General features: G+C 30.6%; 1 protein-coding gene across 2 annotated transcripts; it reads right to left on the reverse strand.

Annotated features, from left to right (window-relative positions):
* Positions 1–1,655: 1,655 nt before the first annotated feature.
* On the reverse strand, positions 1,656–10,111 carry LOC107476492 (AT-hook motif nuclear-localized protein 7-like). Of its 2 annotated transcripts, XM_016096319.3 has the most exons (5): positions 9,599–10,111; positions 3,280–3,347; positions 3,087–3,209; positions 2,847–3,011; positions 1,656–2,149 (listed from the first exon to the last, which is right to left on the reverse strand). In XM_016096319.3, exons 1-5 carry the CDS (start codon positions 9,975–9,977, stop codon positions 1,760–1,762), a joined length of 1,125 nt encoding a protein of 374 aa, XP_015951805.1. In that variant the 5' UTR covers positions 9,978–10,111; the 3' UTR covers positions 1,656–1,759. The 2 variants fall into 2 exon arrangements, with proteins under 2 accessions (XP_015951805.1, XP_052115631.1); XM_052259671.1 differs by lacking the exon at positions 2,847–3,011.
* Positions 10,112–12,214: the final 2,103 nt, after the last annotated feature.

The raw sequence follows: 12,214 nt of genomic DNA on the forward strand, positions 1-12,214 counted from the left end.
TTACACGTCGCAAGATCTGCAGCTGTTTGCCAATATTTTTTGCCGTTGCTGCCTCTACAAGAATCGTTGCAGCCTCCTTTGCTTAATGTCATGTCTGTCATCCTCTCTATCTTCTTTGCTATCTTCTAGATGTACATTTCTTCCTCTCTTTCTCTGGATGTACATTTGCTTTTGCTTCTCTTTGATGACATCGTATTCTTCTTCCTCCACCTCTATTTCCTACTACATCTTCCTCCTTTGGTTCTCTATTTTTTTAATGTATATTTTATTGTTTATTTATATGAGTTTTTATTAGTGTTTGTTAGATTGATCAATTATACTATAAAGACTAAAGAGCCTATTAGATATTGTGTTGTCTTATTTGATTGATTTTTTTATTAGTTGAATGGCTATAGGAAAGTAGTGGTAATAGTAGTGGTTGTAGAAAAGAAGGGGACAATGGTCTTTTTGTTATGTGTACATAGTATTTTTGTTGTTTTTTATTAGGTCTTATTAATAAAAGACTCGAATCCACAAATTTTTAAGAATAAACTTTATCACCTGTATCAATTATTCTTGATTCACAATTTTCAGAAGTTTCAATGTAAATGCGCTTATGTACTAACGGTAGTCTTTGTCTTGTTGTTTTATGTCATTATTGTATATAATCTTGTGAAAACAAATAACATGAATTATTATTTGATTTTTGTTGGCTCTATCTTCCTTCGTTTTGCCACCGTCTATCTCCTTCGCACGTTATGCTGTTGCCGCCGACTATCTTCTTCGCACGTCGCAAGATCTGCAACTGTTCATCAGTCTTTTCCACCATTGCTACCTCTACAAGAATTGATGCAGCCTCCATTGCTCAATGTGGTGTCTGGCGTCCAAATCTCTGTCTTCGCTGCCATCTTCTAGATGTACCTTTCTTCCTCTTCTTTTCTAAATGTACATTTATCTTTGCCTCTTTTTCATGACATCGTGTTCTTCCTCCACCTCTATTTCCCACTACATTTTCTTCCTTTGGTTCTTTACATTTTTATATATATTTTATCGTTTATTTATATGAATTTTTGATTAATGTTTTTTAGATTGATCAATTATACTATAAAGAACCTATTAGATATTGTGTTGTTTTATTTGATTGATTTTTTTATTAGTTGAATGATGGTAGAAAAGCAGTGGTGATGGTAGTGGCTGCAGAGAATAAGGGGGCAATGATATTTTTGTTACGTATACATAGTATTGTTGTTGTTTTTTATTAGGTCTTACTAATAAAAGACTCGAATCCACGTCTTTTTAAGAACTAAATTGTACCTAATCAGATCAAGCTCCAAAGTTGTTAACTTGAACTAGATGATGAGTTGGATCTAAAGCTTTTAATATTCTACACCTAATTTGGAACTTTAGTAATGGACAAACAGTGGATAAAACTCTTTAATGTGCGTGTAAATTCAAATTATGCGTGAGCTTATAATATTTAGGATTGAAAATTGATCAATTTATCTCAAATAAAAAAATAAACTAGATGATGAGTTCCGCCGAAGAAAATAATAAACAGAGCCGTATTTTTTTTCCTGAAAGAAAAGAATAAATTTTACTTACACTAAAAGAGTACGAGAAATATCATTAACAATCATAAAAAGAGTTGATAAAATAAAACGAATTACAACATTTGTAATTATTAAATTTATTTATATCACATAAATAGTTCTCTGTTACCTACAAAAACTAGATAAACAACTCAACTTTTCAGACTCTATAAAGTTTTTGGCAGATAACATTAATTAGTATCCACATCTGCTGGTGAGGCTGTTTGGTCAAGGTCAATAGCATCCTCGATTGAGGAAGAATGCATGTTGAGATCTTCAGCAATGACATTATTTGTCACCACATTTGTTGTTGTAGGAATCACATTATCTGCTATGTCATTAGTTGTTACAATTGTGACACCATCTTGAATTGCATTTGTTGTTCCTGGTGGTGAAGGGAAACTCTGTTCATGTAATGATAACTTAAGAACTTTGTGGCTACCCCTTGAGGAATCCGGAATATCCGGCACGACAGCGATGGCGGCAGGAGCAGTATAGGGGACACCATTAGAAGAAGGGTCAGATGAGTACCTCTTCTTGATTTGGTTGCTGATATTTTGCTTGAAAGTGGCCAAAACAAGCTGCAAGGTTACATTAATAATTAATAATGACTCAAAGTATATAGTTTATGCTTTGAACAATATGGTACATCATTGAGCTAACAAGTAATAAAATGTTTTTGGATATAATGTGTTTATTTTGGACAAGAATGGTATATTGAGAATCCGATTAAATGAGAATAGTACGCTACCAACTCTATTAATGGATAATAGATATATCATTAAAATAAGTATAATCATTATCTTAGAAAGCTGTTATGACATCGAAATATAATTTAAGGTTGTAAATGCCTAATGGTTACAGACAGACTGGGCCGTTCGAATGAACTGGACCGCCCTGGCTGTCCAGGTAGTCCGAAAGGTATAATATAAGAAAAAGGGAAACTCATGAGGTAAGGAATAATTCACTACAATCTTACTAAGTGCGCTACTGACTTAAGCATCAAAGTGCTATGTAGGTTGCCCTTCCGACCTGGTGTAGACATAACTCAAGTTAGGATCCCAGAATCTCGTAAGCTCGTAACCACACCCAAAAGGTACGAATAGTATACAAACACCACAAATCCAAGTTGCTTCTATATATGGAAAGCTTATTACTACTAGACATTGGCATAAAGCATTCTTTGAATCCTATCTTTGATTGAAAATTAATAACATTACTTTAAACATAAGGAACAGTAGTGACAAAATATGAACATGTTTATATGAAATGGTTTACTTGAATAGGGGCAGCAGCAATCAAAGAGTTCTCAATGCCACCACCAAAAACCCTGCCATCAGGTTTAGCAAGAGAAACACTCAACATGCCATCTTTGCGATATGCATTACCATTGCCATTGGTGTAGGTGCATGATCCAGATAAAGATAAAATCTCAAACCTACCCTGTATATATATGTAACACAAAATCAATTGGGAAAGAATAAGAAAAACAATGTCTTTTTTATTGTTGATAGTTACCTCATATCTCAATAGACCACCAGGTTGGCGAATTACAACACTAGACACAGAACCAGTAGCTGAAAGTATGCAAACAGCACGAGGGCCTTTTTGGAAAAATGACAATATCCTACTTACCACATCCTGAAATATCATAAATTAAATATCAATAATTAATCGTTTTACAGTGTCTAATTTTTGTGTTACCACTTACCTCTCCAGTACCAACAATCATCACATGAGGTGTGAAGCTTCCACCAGCTGTTTCTACAACAAACCCACCTACATCACAAATGACATTGTAAATACACTTACATATTGACGGTATTCTTTGTCTTGTTTTTTATATCATTATTGTACATAATCTCATGAAACAAATAAAATTAATTAGTATCAAGAAAGTAGTAGTGATGGTGTCATAGTGGTGGTTGCAGAGTAGAAGGGAGACGGTGATGTTTTTGTTATGTGTACGTAGATAGTATTTTTGTTTTTTATTATGTCTTGTTAATAAAAGACTCGAATCCATGCCTTTTTAAGAAGAAATTTTATCACTTGTGTTAGTTATTCTCAATTCACAATTTTTAGAAGTTTCAATATAACCACGCTTACGTATTGATGGTAGTTTTTATCTTGTTATTTTATATCATTATTGTATACAATATCGTAAAATAAATAACATTAATTAGTATCAGAAACATAGTGGTAATGGTGTCATGGTGGTGGTTGCAGTGAAAAAGGGGACAATGATATTTTTGCTTTGTATACAAAGTATTTTTTATAATTTTATATTATTTATTACGTTATTCTTGTTTGCTTGTGTGACATGAGGCTGCGTTTGTTTATAGAGACAGGACACTGAGACAGAGACACTGAGCCACAAAATCGTGTTTGACAGTAGAGGCATGGACAGAGACAATGTGTCTAGGGACACTAAATTGAATTAGTGTATTTTGTGTCTATCCTGATAGGAATGACACGGAGACACTAATAAGGAACACAACTTATATTTTATTTTTTCTTTCATTATTCTTGTTAATTTTTTATAATTATATTTTTTATTATTATTTTTTTGTCTCAAAGTTTTTGAATGAAAAAAAAACGAGAATAAATTAGATTTTCATAATTTGTTCTAATTTATCACCAAACGGAATACAAGAACACAAAATTTTGTGTCTCTGTCCTTTATGTCTTGTTCTCAATGTCTTGTCTTGTCCTGTTCTCAGAAACAAACGCAGCCTGAATGTCCTCTCCAACTTTGACTTTTGAGGTTAAAAGGACAAAAAAATATGGGAATAGATTCTCTCAATTTTTTTCTTTTAATTGTTTGGTAAAGTGTGATCTCTCACTTTTCATTCTTTAAGTGGGACTAAAAAAAATATCTGAGATCACACTTTATCAAATAATTAAAATAAAAAATTGAGAAGATCTACACCCAAAATAATATTATTATTGATACTAATTATTGTTTAGTGGTATGCCAGTAAATCTTATTTCTTATTAGTTATTATTACTATTATCATATGTAAAAGACGGTATGTGTGGATTTTGATACTGTCAATTAAAATTTAATTTATTGTGATTAAAAAATTTAATAATTTTAAATATTTTTTATACATTGTTCTAAATTTTATTTACCACCTAAATATTGATTAGATTTTAATATAACATTCGTTTTTATATTAGGAAAATAATTCTCCTCGACTATATGCATCAATTAAAAATTTTAAGAAAATATATGTTATTTTATATCATTATTGTACATAATCTCGTGAAATAAATAACATTAATTAGTATCAGGAAGGTAGTCACGATGGTGTTATGGTGGTAATTGCAAGGAAGAAGGGGAACAATGATATTTTTGTTATGTGTACATAGTATTTTTTGTTGTTTTTTTATTATGTCTTATTAATAAAAGACTCGAATTCACATCTTTTTAAAAAGAAACTTTATCACATGTGTCAATTATTCTCGATTCACAAATTTTAGAAGTTTCAATATAAATACACTTACATATTGACGATAGTCTTTGTCTTGTTATTTTATATCATTATTGTACATAATATCATGAAACAAATAACATTAATTAGTATCAGGTAGTGGTGATGGTGCCATAGTGGTGGTTGCAAAGAAGAAAGGGGACAGTGATGTTATTGTTATGTGTACATAGATAGTATTTTTGTTGCTTGTTATTATGTCTTGTTAATAAAAGACTCGAACCTACGTCTTTTTAAGAAAAAACTTTATCACATGTGTTAATTGTTTTCGATCCATAATTTTTAGAAGTTTCAATATAATATAAATGCACTTATGTATTGACGATAGTCTTTGTCTTGTTTTATATCATTATTGTACATAATCTGGTGAAAACAAATAACATTAATTAGTATTTAATTTTTGTTGGGTCCATCTTCTTTCATTCTATCGCCACTGTCTATCTCCTTCGCATGTTGCTGCCACTGCCACTGTCTATCTCCTTCGCATGTTGTGTCGCTGGCTCACCATTGCCGACTATCTCCTTCGCACATCGCAAGATCTACAGCTATTCGCCATTGCAGTGGCCCTCCCATGCTCCTTTGCTCCCTCCCTTTAAACCTCCTTCCTTTCTACTCTTCCTCTTTTTTTTTTTTCCTATCGTCCATGCCCTCCCACTACTTTTTCTTCCTCTCACTCGTCTTTCTTCTCTCATCCTTGCTCTTTTTCTTCGATTGTTGTTTCTAGTTTTTCTATTTTTTTTAGATCTGATCTGAGATCCTGATCTAGATAAAAAATATCTCTTCTGTGATTATTCTCTCTCTTTTGTACTCCTTCTCTTTTTTTCTTTTCTCCTTCTACGGTTCTCACCGCAGATAATGTTTTGGACCTGAGCTTAGCTCTGTGTTCTTTTTTTAATAACCCATCTATGGTGTTTTCATTTCATTTTTGTGGTGGTGTTTTTGGTTTTCTTTTATGGTTGCTGACGGTAGTTGAATGTTACAGATTTTTTCAGATCTAAAAGAAAATACTTTGAGAAGATGTTGTTGTTCATAGAAAAACATTCTGATCTTAAAAATAATTAGACTGATATGGAGAAAAAGAAGATATATCTTACTGTCTTGTAGCACATATGTGTAGATTTAAAAACAAAAGAGATTTAATTTTGTCTTTGTTTTTATCTTTTAAGATTTTTAATAATCAAATGTTGTATTTTCTATCAATTTATAGTTCAATATATAGGATATTTATTTTTTTTTTTTTGTATCAATAAAGAATTAATGGTATCAGGTAGTGCTAATGGTACCATGGTGGTGGTTGCAGAGAAGAAAGAAAACAGTGATGTTTTTGTTATGTGTACATAGATAGTATTTTTGTTGTTTTTTATTATGTCTTGTTAATAAAAGACTCGAATCCACATATTTTTAAGAAAAACTTTATCATCTGTGTTAATTATTTTTGATCCATAACTTTTAGAAGTTTCAATGTAAATGCACTTACGTATTGACGGTAGTCTTTATCTTGTTTTATATCGTTATTGTACATAATCTCGTGAAAACAATAACATTAATTAGTATTTGATTTTTGTTGGGTCTAACTTCCTTCATTCTACCACAGTCTATCTCCTTCGCATGTTGTTACCACTGCCACTGTCTATCTCCTTCGCATGTTGTGTCGCTGGCTCGCCGTTGCCGACTATCTCCTTCACACATCGCAAGATTTGCAACTGTTCACCATTGCAGTGGCCCTCCTCTGCTCCTTTGCACCCTCCCTTTAAACCTCCTTCCTTTCTTCTCTTCCCCTTTTTTTTCTTATCATCCATACCCTCCTACTACTCTTTCTTCCTCTCAATCGTCTTTCTTCTCTCATCCGTGCTCCTTTTCTTCGATTGTTGCTTCTTGTTTTTCTGCTTTTGTTTTTTTGAGATTTTGATCTGGATCTCTCAGATCTAAAATAGCTCTTCTGTGATTGTTCTCTCCCCTTTGTACTCCTTCTCCTTTTTTTCTTTTCTCCTTCTACAGTTCTCATCGCAGACCGTGTTTCGAACTTGAGCTTAGCTCTGTGTTCCTGTTTTAATGACCCATCTGTGGTGTTTTCATTCATTTTTGTGGTGGTGTTTTTGGTTTTCTTTTATGGTTGCTGACGGTAGTTGAATGTTACACATTTTTTCAGATCTAAAAGAAAAATACTTTGAAAAGATGTTACTGTTCATAGAAAAATTTTCAAATCTAAAAAATATCTAGACCGATATGGAGAAGAAGAAAATATATCTTACTATCTTATAGCACATATGTGTAGATTTAGAAACAAAAAAGATTTAATTTTGCCTTTGTTTTTATCTTTTAAGATTTTTAATAATCGAATATTGTATTTTCTATTAAATTATAGTTCAACATATAGGATATTTTTTTTTGGTATCAATATAGAATTAATATTTCTATGATCTTTGTAAATGTTGTTTGATTTTTCTATGAATGAAAAATGATTTTTCTTTTGTAAAAAAGATGTGAGATTACACTTTACCAAATAATTAAAAAAAAATAAGAGGATCTACACACAAAATAATATTATTACTAATACTAATTATTATTTCGTAGTATGTTAGTAAATCTGATATCTTATTAGTTATTATTATTATTATCATATATAAAAGATAATATGTGTGGATTTTGATATTGTCAATTAAAATTTAATTTATTGTGATTAAAAATTTTAATAATTTTAAATAATTTTTTAGATGTTATTCCAATTTTTATTTATCACCTAAATATTTATTTGATTTTAATATGGCATTAATTTTTATATTAGAAAAATAATTCTACTCGACTATATTTAAATTAAAATATTTAAGAAAATATGTTATTTTATATCATTATTATACATAATTTCGTGAAATAAACAACGTTAATTAGTATCAAGAAGGCAGTGGTGATGGTACTATAGTGGTGGTTGCAAAAAAAAGGGAGACAATGATATTTTTGTTATGTGTACATAGTATTTTTTTTGTTTTTTATTATGTCTTATTAATAAAAGATTCAAATTCACGTCTTTTTAAAAAGAAATTTTATCATCTGTATCAATTATTTTGGATTCACAACTTTTAGAAATTTCAATATAAATACACTTACATATTGATGGTAGTCTATCTTGTTATTTTATACCATTATTGTACATAATTTCATGAAACAAATAACATTAATTAGTATCAGGTAGTGGTAATAGTGCCTTGCCGGTGGTTGCAGAGAAGAAAGGGGACATTTATGTTTTTGTTATGTGTACATAGATAGTATTTTTGTTATTTTTTATTATGTCTTGTTAATAAAAGACTCAAATTCCTGTCTTTTTAAGAAAAAAACTTTATCATTTGTGTCAATTATTCTCGATACATAACTTGTAGAAATTTCAATGTAAATGCACTTACGTATTGACAGTAGTCTTTGTCTTATTTTATATAATTATTATACATAATCTCGTGAAAACAATTAACAATTAACATTAATTAGTATTTGATTTTTGTTGGGTCTATCTTCCTTCATTCTGCCATTGTCTATCTCCTTTGCATGTTGCTGCCGCTGCCACTTTCTATCTCCTTCGCATGTTGTGTCGCTGGCTTACCGCTGCCGACTATCTCCTTCGCACGTCGCAAGAATTGTAACTGTTCACCATTGCAGTGGCCCTCCTCTGCTCCCTCTCATTAAACTTCCTTCCTTTCTTCTCTTACTCTTTTCTTTCCTACCGTCCATACCCTTACACCACTCTTTCTTCTTCTCACTCGTCTTTCTTCTCTCATCCTTGCTCCTTTTCTTCGATTGTTATTTTTAGTTTTTCTATTTTTCTGAGATCTATGAGATCTAGATCTAGATCTATGATAACTCTTTTGTGATTGTTCTCTTCCCTTCATACTCCTTTTTTTTCTCCTTCTACGGTTTTTACCGCAGATCGTGTTTCGGATCTGAGCTTAATTCTGTGTTCCTATTTTAATAACCTATCTGTGATGTTTTCATTTCATTTTTGTGGTGGTATTTTTGGTTTTTTTTTTTTTATGGTTGCTGACGATAGTTGGATGGTACAGATTTTTTTAGATCTAAAAAAAAATACTTTCAGAAGGCATTGCTGTTCTGAAAAAAACTTTTAGATTTAAAAAATATTTAGACCGAAATAGAGAAGAAGAAAATATATCTTATTATCTTGTAACACATATGTGTAGATCTAGAAACACAAAAAAATTTAATTTTGTCTTTCTTTTTATCTTTTAACATTTTCAATAATCTAATATTATATTTTTTTATCAAATTATAATTCAATATATAGGATATTTATTTTTTTGGTATCAATATAGAATTAATGTTTCTATCATCTTTGTAAATGTTGGTTAGCTTTTCTATGAATGAAAAATGGTTTTTTTTCTCTCAAAAAATATATATATTTTACATTCATGATTTCAACCACTTGACTATCCCTCCTTCAATAAAGTCAAACCAAAAAATATGCAAAGCCGATTTTTAAAGGAAAAAACTAATGAAATAGTAGTAATAAGTAGTAACAGAAAGAAACACACTCACCAATGGAGGCCAGAATCTGCAGTTTTCCGGAACCACGTGGCCTTCCTCTTCCCCTCTTTACCGCAGGGCTCTCAAGTGGGGACGCTACCGCTTCCGCAAACCCCGAAGGCGGCGGCTCTGACGTCAGAGACGTCATCATCCCTCCCCCGCTGCCGTCTGTGTCGAAGTACTTTCGAGGTCTCCCTCTCCCCCTCTTCACAACCACCACTCCATGATGCTGCTCCCAACCTCCAGCTTCGGGTCTTGACACCGAGTCCGAGCCTCCAGAATCAGTCATCGCCGCCACCTTTGCTTCGTTCGGCACGATAGTGTTGTTGTTGAAAGAGCTAGTGTGGTCCAAAATGGGGTTAGAGGGTTGTTGAGGGTTTTGTTGCTCCATAAATGAGACACCCTTTTAGATTTTGATCTTGTTTCTGCGACAAAGGTGTTAGCTTTTTTTATATAGCTTGTGTTTGAAGAGGAGGAAGAATATTTAAGAAGAAGGAGAGAATGGAGGTGCTTGAAGGAACAGTAGTATGCAGAAAGCGCCAGAAGAAAAAGAAGAAAATACTGCTTTTTATTGCGTTTTTTAGCAGAGAAAGGAAACAAAAAATAAAATCAAATGTTATTTGCTCTCTTTCTCCCACTGCAAGAAAAAACTGGAATTTCTGAATTATGATGCTGTATGAATAATAAAACTTATTATTCATTTATTATAATTTAATTTTATTTAGAGTAATACTACATGTATACTAAAATCAGTCACAAAAATCAGCAATCAGTATAAATACATATTAAAATATAAATACATGTGTGGTTTAATTTATTTTCAATGTATCTTTTATATTTCAGCATGTATTTTATATTTGTAGCTGACTTTGGTACTTGATTTTAGTATACACATAATATAACTCATATAACATAAATTAAAGTTCTAACAATAAACATTTATAATTCATTATTTTGCGGAATATATATTTAATACACATAAATACCATTTATTCCATTAAATATATACATTAGAATATCTCTAAGTGAGTGTTTTTAGAAAATTACTTTTGATATTTTCAAAAAATAAATTGAATAATTGAAATTTGTATTGAAATTGATCGATCAAATGATACCGGTATTAATTTAGAGATACAATATCACCGTGATAAAAAATCTAATAAAATTTTGCTACTCATATAATTATGTTGATGAAATAATTAAAAGTAACATAAAATTCTAACTAAATTAAGACTAAACATTGAAAAATAAATTTTATTTTTAATTTTAAATAATTATTTATGATATATAATTTCACAAATATTTATATGATATTTTATAAAATTTAAATAAAATTAAAATTAAATCTAATATTAAAAATGCTCTTAATGTTAATATAAAAAAAATGTTATCCGCTATTATGCAGCAGGAAACAAATCAAGTTAGATAGAAAATAATTTGGTAATCAATATTGTTTTTTGTTATATTTGTTTTGTATTTATTAGGAAAATACTGTCCAAATTTTCCCCTAAATGTTTGCTAATAAGTTTAATAAATAGAGTAATGTTACATGTACACTAAAATTAACCACCATAATTAGCTACCAATATAAAATATATATGTATTAAAATATAAATAAATATTGAAAATAAATCAAGTCACACATGTATTTATACACAAATACATTGATAGTTAATTTTAATTTAACGTACAAGTAACATTTTTCTTTCATTTATGTTATATGTGTTAGAACTTTATGTTATATGAATTATACTATGTGTACATTAAAATCAGCCACCAAAATCAGCCACACTTATAAAATCATTTATGTTGTATGTGTTAGAACTTTATGTTATATGAGTTATGGAGGTGCTTGAAGGAACAGCAGAAAGCGAGAGAAGAAGAAGAAAACACTGCTTTTTATTGCGTCTTTTTAACAAAGGAAGGAAATAAAAAATAAGATCAAATGTTTTTTGCGCTCTCTCTCTCTCCAAGAAAAAACTGGAATTTTTGAATTATGAGGTTGTATGAATAATAAAATTTATTATTCATTTATTATAATTTAATTTCATTTAGAATAACACAAATACCATTTATTACGTTAAATATATAAAATAGAGCATTTCTAATAAAGTGTTTTTCGAGTATTATTTTTGATATTTTTAAAAAATAAATTGAAGGGATAAGTACTTTTTTCGTCCCCAAGGTTTGGGATCGAAATCAAAATCATCCCCAACCTTTTTTTCTTATTAAAATCATCCTCAACGTTACAAAACGTTATAAAATTATTCTTTTTTACTTCAATTTTATTTTTTTTACCAAATTACCCTTTATTATTAAAAAATTATAAAATAAAATAAATGCCGCACCACACCACACCGCACCACCGCACGACCATTTTCTTCTTCTTCTTCTTCTTCTTCTTCTTCTTCTTCTTCTTACCGCCGCCCTGCCGTCATGCCGCACCGCACTGCACCACCGCTTCTTCTTCTTCTTCTTCTTTTGTGAACTAGATTTTTGATAAACTTTGTTGTTGTTGTTGAAATTTGAATTTCTGAATTTTTGATGAAATTTGTTGTTGTTAATGAAATCTGTTGATAATGATGATGATGACCATGAAGAGAGGGGCATGAGGAAGGGGGTGGGGGT

The sequence above is a fragment of the Arachis duranensis genome, chromosome 3, assembly GCF_000817695.3.
Source record: "Arachis duranensis cultivar V14167 chromosome 3, aradu.V14167.gnm2.J7QH, whole genome shotgun sequence".
Lineage (NCBI taxonomy): Eukaryota > Viridiplantae > Streptophyta > Magnoliopsida > Fabales > Fabaceae > Arachis > Arachis duranensis.

What these genes read in the sequence shown, in the direction of transcription:
- LOC107476492 (XM_016096319.3), bottom strand. Translation starts at nt 9,977, where the DNA reads ATGGAGCAACAAAACCCTCAACAACCCTCTAACCCCATTTTGGACCAC. An exon ending in TGATTGTTGGTACTGGAGAG is followed by an intron (nt 3,210 to 3,279) that starts GTAAGTGGTAAC and finishes ATGATATTTCAG; the next exon opens with GATGTGGTAAGTAGGATATT. An exon ending in TTGCTGCTGCCCCTATTCAA is followed by an intron (nt 2,150 to 2,846) that starts GTAAACCATTTC and finishes GTAACCTTGCAG; the next exon opens with CTTGTTTTGGCCACTTTCAA.